This window comes from Megalops cyprinoides, chromosome 1 (genome assembly GCF_013368585.1).
Source record: "Megalops cyprinoides isolate fMegCyp1 chromosome 1, fMegCyp1.pri, whole genome shotgun sequence".
NCBI classification, from domain to species: domain Eukaryota; kingdom Metazoa; phylum Chordata; class Actinopteri; order Elopiformes; family Megalopidae; genus Megalops; species Megalops cyprinoides.
This window is the reverse complement of record NC_050583.1, coordinates 15,034,130-15,049,504: the sequence shown is the minus strand read 5'-3', so window position 1 is coordinate 15,049,504 and position 15,375 is coordinate 15,034,130. Positions and strand designations below refer to the sequence as shown.

General features: G+C 41.5%; 1 protein-coding gene across 1 annotated transcript; it reads left to right on the top strand.

The window, feature by feature from the left end:
* The first annotated feature begins 8,689 nt into the window (after positions 1-8,689).
* LOC118778157 (heme oxygenase-like) lies at positions 8,690-14,966 on the top strand. The gene is made up of 12 exons (XM_036529553.1): positions 8,690-8,769; positions 8,908-8,962; positions 9,141-9,252; positions 9,621-9,836; positions 9,952-10,224; positions 10,858-10,954; positions 11,271-11,322; positions 11,864-11,975; positions 12,996-13,211; positions 13,327-13,599; positions 13,956-14,046; positions 14,245-14,966. The coding sequence occupies exons 2-12, from the start codon at positions 8,910-8,912 to the stop codon at positions 14,370-14,372; spliced, it is 1,623 nt and encodes a 540-aa protein (XP_036385446.1). The 5' UTR covers positions 8,690-8,769; positions 8,908-8,909; the 3' UTR covers positions 14,373-14,966.
* Positions 14,967-15,375: the final 409 nt, after the last annotated feature.

The following is a 15,375-nucleotide window of genomic DNA, read 5'->3' as shown; positions in this document are numbered from 1 at the left end:
TGGGTTCCTTGACAAGCTCCTGCCAGGGGACTTGGTACTGGCTGACCGGGGTTTCATGGTAGAGGATAGCGTTTGCTTATTTTGTGCAGAATTAGTAACACCTCCATTCACACAAGGGAAGAAACAGCTTATCCGCAAAGAGATAGAATCTGCTCGAGACGTTTCTCGTGTGAGAATCCATGTTGAAAGACTAATTGGAATGTTGCGACAGAAATATACAATTCTGGGCTCAACTCTGCCTGTAACCCTCATTAGAGTGGAACAAAATGGCAAAGTAGAGGACAGCCTTATAGACAAGATTGTGTTAACATGTTGTGCTCTGTGTAATCTGTGTGAAACCATAGTGGCTTCAGATTGATGAAGTGAATATTACTTCATGTAAAATGTTATTCACATAACCCTTGATTTCTTGGCTGATACTAAAGACATGGTCAGTCTAAAAGGGAATTTTTAACTTTGATTTTCATCAATAATAGACAATGGAAAAAAATTGTACATTTTGTAAATATTTATTCTGTACTGTATCTAGTTATTTCACATTAATGTATGTAGCATTTTCACAGTAATGTTTAGTATTTTCACATTTTTGGTTGACTCCATATTTTTATTTAAAAAAAAGGGGGGGGGGTTGCATATTGAATGACACATCCCTGTAATGCTCTGATGAAGACTATGTGACAAACATTTGTAAAGCATTTGTAAAACATTTGAAAGCAAGCTTGACAAATAAAGGTGATTACAAGATATAGTCTGCTGAAACTTCTCTCCTACAGTTTTGACAGTTTCTCCTCTTTGGGCAAAGTGGGATTTATCTCCTATTTGATCCTACAGATCAGATGTTACACCAAGATTCAGCACTGCATTTTGTGTAAACCATTTTCCTAGCAATTCTGGCAACACTCTATACTTGGAAAAACTTTGCTGCCTTCATAACATGTCTTTCAAAATTTGAATCTGGGGTTATTCTCTCAATATATAATTCTGAAGGTGTCCACACACAAAAGTCACAGAATGGTGATTTTGTAACATGAATCTGGCACTGTAATTGAAAGTAATAGTTGTGTTGTCTGTTAAGTTCCAGTGTCACATCTGAGGGTGAGGATGCAACCAAGCAAAAGTCTTTTTCTTTTGACAGTTCTAACAGTGTCTTGTCTTTTGCCAAGTATGGACATTTGATCTCCAAGTACCCAGACCCACAACAGTCACAAGACACCTTCCCATCAAGTCATGAAGGTCATGTCTCATCAGGGTCCTCCTGGTTTTGCACAGCCGCCTTGGCCCTTTATGTGTTGTTATATAGTGGCCAGAATGACACCATTTGGTCAATACTCAGCCAGGAAGTAGGCACCACTTCCACTTCATTTTTTTCCATAAAAACTACTATTGGAAACATGCTTTAAGAGAAAAGGAGAATCTTAATGATGAGAACTGATTGTCATTTACGATTGATTGAACTGATGATTCATGATTCAATAAGTAGTGAGTGGATAAGTAATAGAGTCCTACTATGTGTGGTTCAGACGGTATGTTACAAATTCGCCTTTGTATGGCATTGCAACCACTTTGGCGTCAATCTTGTTCTCAGTTACACCCTCTGCAGAGGGATCTTTAACAAATGCAATTCCCAGAATAAGAGAGTCCACCAGGGAAGTGAAAAATGGCTGTTGGTATAAACATTTTCTGGCTAGAAAGTACGTACAGCCATCTGCTTTAAATATTTGTTCAATTTTGAATGTGGTGTGACCACACAAAATGATGTTATTGCCATCGTGAACTGATAACGTGAATTTGTTGCCAGTATAGTGGGAGAGTGAACTTGCAAGACTGGACAGTGCATTGATGGAGCCTTAGCACAAAGGACACTTGTACACCGACTTTGACTGACACTGCTGATGTTAAGGGCTTGTTCAGTGAGTCGTTTCACAATTTGTTGCAATGGCTGGTTTGGCTTTCTGATCTTTCTTTTCGGTTGATACAAAGAGTTTTCAAATGGGAAGGCAGACATTTTTGCTAAGAGGCCAAGTTTTCTAACATCATTTGCTAGGTGAATCAAACCATGGACATTATAAACTACAAAATCACCATAAATGACTGAAAAGTTTTGGACAAAAACAGTAAGAACCTTCTCTGCGTAATCACAATAGTGTTCAGTTAATGTGGACTACATAGAATGGTTATGCCAACATGCAGCAGGAGAAAGTGGTTGTACATAGCATCAGGCAGTGTGTTTTTGACTGCAATGGGACCAGTATAAAGGAGAAATGTTAGGAATTCAGTGGCTTTCCAGCAATCAACTTCTCTCAGTGATCTTCCCTTTCTACCAAATTGTTTGGGCATTTTTTCCAAGTAGGACCAGTCTGTCTGAGATGGCAATTATTGACTCGTTGCCAATCTTTGATGGAAGAGGGCCTCACATCCACAGCCAAATGAGCTTCTTCATAACTCCCAAACATACCAGATGCATGAAATCCAACACAAATTGTGAGACCATTCCAATGTTAATTCTAATGAAAGCACTCTCACCATCCCTGTGATAGTCGTTGTGTAGTTGGGCTTTAAAGCTCTCATTTGTTCTAGGGGCTGCTTTTGTTTCTGGGTAGTTCATTCTGTTCTTGGACCAAACACCTTCTTGAGCACATCTCTCACATCCATAGTAGGAGTCGTGGGATTTTATGTTCTTCATGTCTTCAGCTACATCAGAACACGAAGAGGTGCCTGCTCTTTCTCCCTCTGCAGCTGCTCCTGGAACTAACAGTGTGTATTTTACAGGTTAGCTACTGGGCTGAGGCTAACTTCGCTGGGTTATGATCACAAACTAGCTTACGTTACTGCAACATATTTACTATTTGGCACTTTAGGCTCACCTGTTTTCTGAACGAAACTCGTCAACAGTTGCCTGCCCCCTGCCCCTCTCTCGCTCTCTGCGCTTCTGAAATCCTGATTTTTATTTTGATCTCAGGCGAAAGCCACTAACTGCTCTCTTCAGCCACGTTGTTTACACGATAGATTTAGGCACCGGAGGATCAAACCACTTTTGCTTTTGAGGCGGGGGAGGGGGGCGTGGGGTAGGAAGAAGGCAGATAATAATCAGATCAAGGAAACAACAGGCATATGAGCAGAACTTGTCATGGAAGTTCTTATTTATTTCTATAATAACAGAAAGTAGCAAAATTGGAAACTACAATCAATTTATCTCCAAGTCTTCTGGAGGGCCCCCCATCCACGAAGGGCCCTGTTTAGTCAGGTCCACCATTACCCGCGGTCCGGCGCCCCTGTCGGCAACACGGCTGTGTTGGAATCCGCGAGTACGGTGTTGTGAGTATTCCTACTGATAGACTAACGTAGCTACAAAGGCCTCTGTATTTCTTTTTACATGCCGTATTAAAGATCTTTTCGATAATATTTTGTTACTCTCTGCCATGTTTGATAAGGACCAACGCTGAACGCGTAATTAAACGGTCGTTAGCCAGCTAACGTTAGATTAGCTAGCTAGCAATACTCACGGCTTGCCGTTATCCGTTATTCTGCGCTGACACCGGCAGTGACAACAAGCGACAAAGCGGCCGGAAGTCATTTATTTCCAATGGTCGCTGGGCGACAGTGAGCGACATGGCGCGGCAAGTCGCCTGGCGACAACATCGCCGCGACTTGGCGCCAAGAGAAGTTAAGTAAAGTTCAACTTTAGCAAATGAGCAGTGACAGAGTCGAGCGACGGCCAATCAGAGAGTGGATACGTTCCTCTTATATTCTTTCGCTGTGAAACGTTTTAGTTCCTATATTAGCAATTTAGTTCCCATAGCGGCGATTGCGAATACTACTTTGCGGTCCATGGTGAAACGGTAGTGTTTGAAGCAAGATCACACTATTTATAGGAAAATAAATTCCCTCCAAAACATATTTTTCAGCGGGAATGCACCTGATTTGTGGGTTTACGCATATATTGAGCGATATATTAATAGGCCTGCCTTTAAGAAAATACAAACATACAACTCCACGATGAATATAGCAAAGACGATGTAAATATAACATATGTATTATTTTATATTTACAATATTTTGTCTATATGTCTTACAATATTTTGTCGCTGCTGGTGTGAACGCAGGGTTAGCCATCAAATCCGACTACAGATGATAGAAGAACCAACGTCGCAACAACTGTTCATTATACGACGGTGACTTGTCATCTAAACGCAGAAAAATATCGTCTAAGCCCTCCTCTCAAGGCCAAAAAACTTAGACTGTGTAGCCTACTCTTGTACGGTTGACGTTTGAACTGTTGCATAAAGGAACCACAGCATCTTGTTAAGACCCTCAGCATTTAATGATTCAAAATCATGTTTCATTTTCGACTACCCAGTCTCTTAAAACCCCAATTGCCATGTTGTTGATTTCTTTGTGTTGTCCTCGTGTCTCCTTTCCTCTGTTTTATTAATTTCATCTTCACTGATGGTTTTATGCATTTTGCTGTATTTTTCCACTTGTTCCCTAATTTTTCTTTTGACAGGCGCACCTTCTTTTTGTTGGACTGTCCAGTACCGGTTGGTTTTCATCCAGGTCTCAAAGTCTCCATTCTTGCCAAAAAAAGGTTGATGTTATTTCTGAAAAATTCTCTATTTTAAGTGGCAAATGTCACGGTGTACCGGCGATGTCACTTTGTAAAGTGGAATGAGCTTGCGTATTAATTTCGAACGGTGATAAGGCCACTTCCACTGGAACTTCATAGCCGTGCATGTTATGTATTTCCTGGGAAATAATGCACACCCCTCCAGCTAATCAGAAACGACTATTTAATCAAACCGTGGTATAAAGTTATCTATAAACATGATTGCTAGCTAGTTAGCTATTGCGTTTTCAGATAAAGTGAACACACTGTATTCATGGAAGAGTAAATTCTCTTTCCAGCTATGTGTTAGGAGGTCTGAAAAAAAGAACAAACAGTGAAATGCTTGTATGACACAGTGAGATAACTGACACTTAAGTATGAAAGTGTTGCCCCACCACAAAAGTGTGCTACCTAGCTACACAAAACATTTCCAATATACCTTTTGGGGACTACAGCTTTTTGGGATATGTCATGATATTCTCTGATACTGATACTAGCGGGATCTAGATTCCTTTCCTTTTTCAGAGACAGGTGAAAGCTAACAGATCCAGTCTACTCTCCAAAAATACCTTAAAGGACATTTGTTTTCTAAAAATGCATTTTCTGGAAGCATTTTAGCAGCAACAAATGAGGATTAATGGGACAAGTGGACAGAACCAGGGATAAGGCTCAAGCACCTGCACTGTGAGCCCGGTCCTCTACGTGGGGTCTCAAGCATGCTAAAATATAGCCACAAATTACTGTAAGACATGAGACAGAAGACGTGATCTGACAGAGGAACCAGAGGGAGCCCACAAAATAGGACACAATTGCATGTTTATCAGATTAAATTATGTCTTAACACGCGTTTGGTCCTGATGGAGTTGTGACACTTACGTGTTGAATACGGCTGTTTTATTGCATGTATTTCAGTTGTCTAGCACCAAGAGGTTGATATAGCAAAAAAACAGGTCTGCTACAAGTACAGATATTTGTATGAGGCAAAAGTACACAAAACAACGTGGGCCACCTCACAACCTGAAAGAAAACTATGCCAAACTAAACGAACCCAACGTTTCCAAGTATTTCATGTAACTCTCCCCTGTTTTTCCTGCCTTGCCCGCAACTTTGTCAGTCATTTGTTGTTTTGTTTTTGCACTAATGTCCTCCTGATTTTTATAACTCCACATCAGATATTTACATTCTTTTGCTGATCACTTAAGATTGCTAATGCTTCATGACCGTGGTTTCATTAATGATGAACTTTATACAGATCTGGCAACCATACTACGAAGCAAGTCCGCGCTAGTTCCGAGTGGAGAAGTTTAAGTACGTTTGCTTAGTCGAAAATGTTTGCGCTGTTAGACGAACAAATATGGAGTGGGGAAACTATTTCGCTAACTCTATCGATATGGGATTTCAACCATCCGCTTTACGTTACACTAAACATAATTATAAACAGCTGGTCCTATGAAACGCGCCTTTCCCCTGGTACGCTTTTCATTATACAACTAACTAGAGCGCTTGTTGGCAGTTTCCGATGTTAAATCAATTCTAATATATGGTGTAATGTGTAAGTATTATATATACTTGCATATAGTGTACCATGTGGTCCCAAATCGCATGCTAATTTAACGTGTTCCATTCTCTCCGACTTTCTTGGAGAAAGTGGAATCCAAGTTAAGTCTGCCTCTTCCCTCGAACCAGCAACTACGAATGGGTTCAACTCGGTTATTTTCCTTTTGTTGTCGGCATTGCATCAACTATCCCGGCTTTCAGTCTTGCATAACTACCTAAACGTAGCGTTACATGTAGGCTAATATCTAATCATATATTTATCGAAACTGCGCTAGTAGTGCAGTTCGCAGATTTTGAACAGCTCGAATGCCAGTGGGTATTATCGTTCAGTTTCACGAACGTACTGATACTAGAGCTAATTTTGCTCCAAAAGTGGACCGAGCAGAAGGGATAGGCGTGGAAAAATATATAAAATCATCTTAAATTGGGGATAATAAATTAACAGGCAACCGTGCTGTGTTCTTCCCTTGCGCTTACTCAGAACTTTGAGTGTGTTTTTCACAGCCGTTCGTCCCGCCCATTGTTATTTCTGTTGAGTCACGGTTTAAACTTCCCCCTCTCCCTCCCTCCCTCCCCTGAGTCCCACTGAGTTTGCTGAGTCACGGTTCCGATTTAAGGTTATCGCTGTCTGCGTCTGCTAAGCAAAATCACGTCCTAGTGAATCTTCCTACGGGCGTTGCAGACTAGTTTTGAAATGTTCAGATTACTGTATTACATAAGGTTATTTATTGGCTGAGCCGATGCCCCTATCCTGGGAGACTTGCCTACATTTTGACTTACCTACACAGAGCAATTACATAAGGAATGTGCTGCTTTTTATGCACGTGTCTTTATTTTGCTGCGGGTACAAGTGTCAAATGGCTAAATGTGAAATGTGGTCATTTTCCTCAAGGGTACAACCACTGTACCCAACCTTGGATTTGAACATGAAAGCTCAAATGCCCAGTTATCCCACCTGTAGAAAAAAAAAAAAAAAAAAACATGATCCTTATCTTTCCTGGGGGAAGAAATGATTTTAATGTATACTGTAGATGATTAAGTGTCACTTGGTTTTCTACATTAGGAATGCTGCATTAGTGCAATGTTGCTATAATAGGGCAAACAGCATTTCAAGTGAAATATGTTTTAATGAACATGTAAGCGTACCGCAGAATGAGAGTCCTGATGCGGCAGTGTGGCACATTGGTAAAGAGCAGGGCAAGGTAATGAAGAGTTGCTGGTTCCATTCCTCACTGGGACACAGCTGCTGTACCCTTGAGCAAGGTATTTAACCAAGCACTGCTTCAGGAAATATCTAGCTGTATAAATGGACATTATGTAAAACTAGTAGCCTACACAAGTTGCTCCAGATAAGAGCATGTAAAAGTTGTTCATTTTTGGGCTTCCCTTAATTTGGCAAAAGCAGTAAATAATTCACCTTAATTTGTCATATAATATAATAATATTAATGGTGACAACCCATTTGCAGTTCACTGGGAAACTGTAGGTATTTCCATCCAAGCTAGAACTGTCAGGCATCTTTTTTTGTGCCAGAGGAGGGTCACTTCTGTTGTACTTGAGCCAAAGGGACACATTATTTGACACATAGGTTGTCTATTTTGACCGTAGTTTTGTTCACTTCCTCTCTAATTGTATTACACTGCTAATCTGGTGAGGCTCAGTCATATTGTAGAAGAGGAGAAAGGACTCCAATCTTGTCAATAAAAGGATTTACCTTAAGTCAGCAATTTCTTATCAGTGTAACTTTGCACTTGAACAACACGTACAAAAGACAGAGTGGCAGGGTGTGTTGAAACCTTGAATCAGCAAAAAAAAAAAAAAACAGTGACAGAGTAAAATTAGTATTATGTTTATCTGATATGCCTACTGAATTTGTGGCATTCTTTTGATGAACAGTTGTGGTGGTGATAATGCCAGTTTACTGCAAGTAAGATTGTGTTCTTGCTAGCAAATTCCACCTACACAAAATATAATAGGGTTTACTAAAACAAATTCCTGCCATAATTTTTAAAAAATACAGACTATTTAATTTAATTAATTATATAGATAATAACCAACAGGTTGCAGTTTTGAAACCTACTGATCCTCTTCAAATGTAAGTCCTAAATGGAGGTGCATAAGCCCCTACAATTGCATTATATTTTTTTTGCTTGGTTTTCTTAAATCCAAAATAAGATTTCTATCAGTATAACAAAAAAATCTGTACTAGAAACTCAGAATGCACTGGCAGACTTAGGAAGGGCATCGTACTGCTGCACACAGGACAAAAACATCGTCCCTCTCATGTGATTCAGTTTTTCACCGAGTCAAGATTTCATCACTCCTCTCTCCCTCTTACCCCTCCCTCCCTGACTGGAAAAAAAATCTGCACCATCATGTTTTACCCCCCCCCCCCCCCCCCCTTCTCTTTGGTACACTGTATGAGTCAACTCTCATTTCCTGTTTCTCTCAGCTGAGAAGGAGAGGGAGGGCTGAGGGGAGGAGAAATCTGGTATAAAACGAGGCAGAGAGCAGGGGCAAAAACACTGCTATTGCACTTGGAGAAGACAAGTGAATCTGACTGAAAGACGGGGATATAGATCAGTAAATACACGGGAGGCATATTAACAAGTAAGTAACCAAACGTGCATATAGTCTAATCTAGACATTTTATTCATGCTTAAACGTAACATTGTCCACAATGTGATTTTTATTTTCGTTATGTGTATGGCTACAGACTTTACACTAACTTGCTATCCTTTGTTACAGAGATGGAGACTGAAAAGAAGAACAATGCAGAAAATGTGCCAGGCTGTGCAGACTGGTAATTTGGCCTTATCAGTCTCTTTCTGTCTCTCAGTGACTGCAGTGTTAATGTTGTAGTTTCCAGTCAGGGAGAATATTGCATAATTCACCTTTTCATTGCATTGTTAATGAACAATAGACTCCAGTCAATTTATGACTTGCACTGACTGCACTAACATACCTCCCTCTCCCCGCAGTGATCTGTCAGAGCAGATTAAAGCTGCGACCAAGGACAGCCATGTCAGAGCGGAGAATACCCAGCTAATGTTGAGCTACCAGAGAGGACAAATTACCCTGCAACAGTATAAGGTTGGTCCAGCCAATAATCTGTCCAATTAATCCATAACTACATGATAGAAATATAATTATCACCTTTATCTGCTTATTATGTTCATATATTACCTTATTACATGATTTATTTTCATGACCATAATTCATCTTTCTATTTGACCATGACAGTCAAAGACAAATCAATTCATTGTGATATGTGCAGAGATTAAATGCAAACTCCAGTCTAAGGCAGTGATTATCCTGTACTGTATGTGTTCAGTTTTTCAACCCGTCTTTGAGTCCGTACAGTCAAATGTGTGTTTGTGCACGCACTCATAGAACACCCCTGTTGGTGAGAAAACATTCTTATGGGAAGTTTATTTGCCTTTTTCTCTCTCCCTCTGCAGGCCCTCCTGTGTTCACTGTATGAGATATACAGAGCCCTGGAGGAGGAGCTGGACAGGAACTCCTCTCACCCAGGTGTTGCACCAGTATACTTCCCCCAAGAGCTGGCGCGACTGGAGTCACTGGAGAAGGACCTGAGATACTTTTACGGAGAGAGCTGGAGAGACAGGATCATCGTTCCAGCTGCTACCCACAGATACACCCAGAGACTGAGAAAGGTACTGTTAACTGAACTGTATCAGTTACTGTTGTTACTGCAAGGCAAGGTTCAGCCATGAATGCAAGAGTGAGTGTAAATATTGCCATTATTAAATACTTTTTCCCCTCTCTCAGGTTGGCAAAGAAAATCCTGAATTCCTGGTGGCCCATGCTTACACCCGTTACCTGGGAGACCTGTCAGGGGGCCAGGTCCTGGGGCGCATTACCCAGAAGTCCCTGGGGCTGACAAGCGGGGAGGGTCTGTCCTTCTTCTCGTTTCCTGGAGTGACCAGTCCCAATCGCTTCAAGCAGCTGTACAGGAGCAGGATGAACAGCATCGAGCTGACCAAGGAGGAGAGGGAAGGGGTGCTGGAGGAAGCTGTGAGAGCCTTTGAGCTCAACATCGAGGTGAGCGGGACAACAGCAGAGGCTGGGGATGGGGGAGGGCTAGGGGGTAAAATTTAATGTGATAAAGGAAGGAAATAATGGAACAGATTAACTTTCAAATGTTGCATAGTAAAAAAAAAGGAGGAAGGAAGAAGAGAGGATGTGAGGAAAGTAGGAAGGAGAGAGGGAGGTGCAGTTAGGATGTTTGTTGTGTCCATGTACAGCTATTATGCTAATGCAAACTGTAAGGAAAAGCACTACATCTGCCCCAATGTTTTTGGGTGATCCTTTAAAGATAAACACTGTAAGCGAGTGAGGCATGTGGCGGTTGGTGGGGTGTTTGAGGGTGCTGAGGCGGTGTAAAGGGGGTTAGGGATTTAATTTGTATTTGAGCTGCCTTTTGGTGCCCAGTGTACGTCTAGACTGTATCATATATTATGCTGGAGAATAAAACAGTGCTTTGCCAGAGCCACCTTAGTGTGAGAGACTCTGCGAGTTGAAATTCTTTAAAGCTCGCTTTGTTTACATTATTGTGGCAATGCCTATTTTCTCTCTGCATGGACAGCATTTGTTTTTCTCAGTGTGCAGCATTATCTGTACATCCGTATGTTTTAGTCTAATGACAATTCGCATCATTTGTGTTTTATGATGCAGGTTTTTGACGATCTACAGAAAATGTTAAGCATCACAGAGAAGGAGACAGACATCCGCCAAAGACATACAACACACAACAATAACTACATGCCTCACGGTAAGACAGACAGATCCACAAATACCCAGCACTGACTAACAGGTGACTGGCTCAATGTTATAACATTAGGCACAGTGCAAACCCAAACAGCAAACACACACCACACACACGCATCTCTCACTGATGCTGTACAGTGTTGCGATTCTTGCTCAGCTGACAAAAATATGAACAATTTGCATACCTACAAAAATAAAAGTCCTGCCATAATAAACTAAGATAATCAACCTTTCCTTTTGCCACTTGATTTGTTTGTATAGTACTGCTGGAACATTGAATTGTGTTATGATTATTAACTTGCTTTCCTCTTTTGTCACAGAGATGAAGACAGAAAAGTACACAGGGACAGGAGGAGTTCAGAGCAGTGGCAGGTAATGGCTTTAGTGTGTCTCTCAGACTTTGTTTGAATGGGTGGATGTGAGGGTTTGTGTGTTGTATGTGTGTATGGTTTCTTTGGCACAGACGCACACAACAACAGCACAATGCTTGGTCCCCAAGGGCTTGGTCTCCCCAGTTCTTCACCTCCCAGGTATTGTTGCAGTGCTGAGGTGGGGGAGGTCACCACCACCTTTATATTGTCCTGTATCCTTGGCCCTATTGAGGCCCTGATTGGTGGCCAAAGGATACAGGCAGGTCCAAAGGCAAATGGTGACCTGGGGGCCTTCCTTGGGGGTGCGCCTGTGCCTCAGGTTACCTGCGGGGGTCCTGCTGATAAGGGGAGCAGCGGGACCGATTTGGGCAGATTTCAACTGAGTTGTAAACAAGTGCCTGTGAGAGGTGGGGGTGGTGCGCAAACAAAGACAAAGACAGAAATAGAAACATGTGGCCCTTTTCTACAACTTTTGTGTTGCTTTGCTGTCTAATTCAGAGTGGGTGACTATAATGTAGTAACACACCTCCTTTTCCCTGCAGTGATCTGTCAGAACAGATTAAAGCCGTGACCAAGGACAGCCATGTCAGAGCGGAGAATACCCAGCTAATGTTGAGCTACCAGAGAGGACAAATTACCCTGAAACAGTATAAGGTAAGTAATCATCTACAGAGCTGTACAATAGCATACTCGCAAGCGCCAAGACACGCGGCTGTAGTGTTAGCAGTTGTCCAGGGTATCACGTCAGCATGACACACCTGTAGATTAGGTACTGTACCATAAGGTTGTGCTGTCACCATTGCAGATGGTCATGTGCCACACATTGAATCCCTTCTACAAGCTTATGGCTGTTAGAGACAAATACACAGGGCAGTCGCGTAGTGTAATGGTAGAAAATAATGCTTGTGACCTGAGGGTTGCTGGTTTGATTCCCAGATGGGCCACTGCTTTTGGGCAAGGAATTTTATCTGAACACTTTTAGTTAATAGCCAGCATATAAAGCAGTAACATGTAAAAACTGTAAGCTGTTTCAGTTGCTCTTGATATGATGTTCTGCTAAGCAAAAGTATAAAACTGCTTGATCTGAGTGCAAGATGAAATTATGATTAATCTCAGTTATCTTATTGCAGTTAACTTTTGACTCAAAATTTCATAGTGATGCATTTATTGTCCCAAGTGGGCAATTTGTTGTTTCTGATAAAAACACAAATTATATTTGTTAAATGATATAATGATGTATATATTTGCAACTGATACAAGTCTCAGTGACACAACCAGCCTACATTTTAAAGGCATTGCTTTGTAAATCGTTTGGCATTTGTTGATTATACATTGTACATAGTAACACAGCATTCCGTTGGAAACTTGCCAAAACTTCCAAAGACTAGATTTTCATGCTGCGTTGCTACAGACAAAAACAACCCTGTGTGTCCAAGTCATAATAAACAAATGTTTTACCAAAACATATAATGGTGACCAGTACATTTAACCATCAGCAAACTTTTTTCAAACATTAATGTACTGTAATGTACACTTCAGTAGGTCTGAATGTCTTGCATGGTGTCTTGGTACACAGATAAACAGGTGATTGTGACAAGCTACAGCTAACATTACTAATAAATAAACAAATGTATTTATTAACACCCCCTCCCCCACTTCTCTCTCCCCCTACAGCTTCTCCTGTGTTCACTGTATGAGATATACAGAGCCCTGGAGGAGGACCTGGACAGGAACTCCTCTCACCCAGGTGTTGCACCAATATACTTCCCCCTGGAACTGGCGCGACTGGAGTCACTGGAGAAGGACCTGGAATACTTCTACGGAGAAAGCTGGAGAGACAGGATCATCGTCCCAGCTGCTACCCACAGATACACACAGAGACTGAGAAAGGTACTGTGAACTGAACTGTATCATTTACTGTTGTTACTTTAAGGCAAGGTATAGCCATGAATGTAAGATGAAGTGTAAATATTTCCATTATTAAAGCTCTCTTCCTCTCTCTCAGGTTGGCAAAGAAAATCCTGAATTTCTGGTGGCCCATGCTTACACCCGTTACCTGGGAGACCTGTCAGGGGGCCAGGTCCTGGGGCGCATTACCCAGAAGTCCCTGGGGCTAGCAAGCGGGGAGGGTCTGTCCTTCTTCTCGTTTCCTGGAGTGACCAGTCCCAATCGCTTCAAGCAGCTGTACAGGAGCAGGATGAACAGCATCGAGCTGACCAAGGAGGAGAGGGAAGGGGTGCTGGAGGAAGCTGTGAGAGCCTTTGAGCTCAACATCGAGGTGAGCGGGATGAGGGTGGAGAAAGAGGGAAGATGTGAGGACAAGGAATAGAGAGAAAAATTGAAGAGTTGGGAGTGTATATGCTCAAATGATGTGAAGAAGGGTGGAGATGGGATAGTAAAATGAGAAGAGGGGGGAAGTAAAGGAGGGGTGTGCCTTGTTTAAATGTGCTCCTTATTTTAACATGCAATAAATTATTGGATAAAGAAAAAAAACTGTTACACATTTTAGTGCTTTATGCAATACAACAGTATGTTTTAACATTATATGCAAAATATAAAAGTGCTCTGTGGTCAGTTGTATAATAAACCTGGAGGATCTTTTATATGAACATTGCCTATGCTTTTGCCATGCAGGTTTTTGACGAGCTACAGAAGATCTTAAGTGTCACAGAGGAGGGTGATGTCCATCACAGACACGCAGCACACAGCAGCTACAGTGCTGAAGGTATGAGAGACAGATCCACAGCTGTACAGCACTCATCAGCACTGGCTGACTTAGCAACTGATATTATTGGACATACAAACACAATACACAGTTACTGTTACAAATACAAATGTGCACATCTACACAAATGTGTAACTTAGCATATGTCCTGTCGCATCAAGCTAAGCGCTAATTGCTCGTTTCCCCCTCACTTACCAGGGGACAGAACAGTGGCGAAGACACTACAAGTTCCAGCCGCGCTCGTCACCGCCTCCCCTCTTTTGCGACTGCTCCTCGGTGTTTGCGTCGCCTTGGCAACGGTCGGAGTGGGACTGTACACGTTTTGAAATGGTTTCCATACACTTCCAGTTCATTAATGACAGTATTACAGCGTTTAATATGAAATGCATCAACGATATGGTTCCTACACTTGCAATCTGTGCGCAAGATTCTGGCACAGGTGAAAGGTTGCCCTCGTTCTTTCCCCATGTTGCCAAGCAGCCCGAGTCCCTCCACGGTTTTCTTTGTTATGATTAATGAGTTGATTTTTACTGTTAACCCAGCACTGTCTTTGTTACATGTAGCTCCACTGCACAATGAACCTCAATTGGAGCTAATGATACTTCCAGTTGATGCGTAATTTTGTAGTTTTGTACTGTGCCAGTATCTTCACAATAGGAACCCCTCCCTTTTGCCAGTTCAGTATACTGTTTGAAAGTAATGTTTTCTTCTGTCTTTTTAAAAGGATATTTGTCATTAAAAATACATCTGTGTGAAATGTATGTCAGATCAGTGTGATCAGATATTACCGTGCAATATTAACTATGCAGAGTTTTTAAAATGATTGTGTTGACTGTTTTGTTGACTAAAGTAAATCAAATACTGTACTGTATGCTATGTTTGTACTTTTTTTAATAAAATATGTTTTTGATTTTGAGTTATGTACTGTATGCGTATCATTTGTTACTGGCCACAGTAATACGAATCTAATCCACACATTATTCAACCACCCAGCTCCCATGCAGTGGAATATTGTGGAGCAACATGCTGACCATCACAGAGCAGAGCTCTTGGGTGTCCATTCACACTGCCATCTCACCCAGGCTATTATTATTACTATTCTTATCTTACTCCACTAAAACCCCACCTGGAGAGCTGAAGAGGATTAGCAGTGACAGTGTCCAACTTGATGTAGGCTTATTTGGTATTAACAGAATTCCATTCATTATTAAGGCATTTCTCTACCATTATCATTATAAAATAAAAAGGGCCCAATGGAGGTTGATGGTTATCAGGATTTGTTTCTCTAGTGGCATGGTGGACTAGAGCTTGCACTGATGAGCAGGAAAG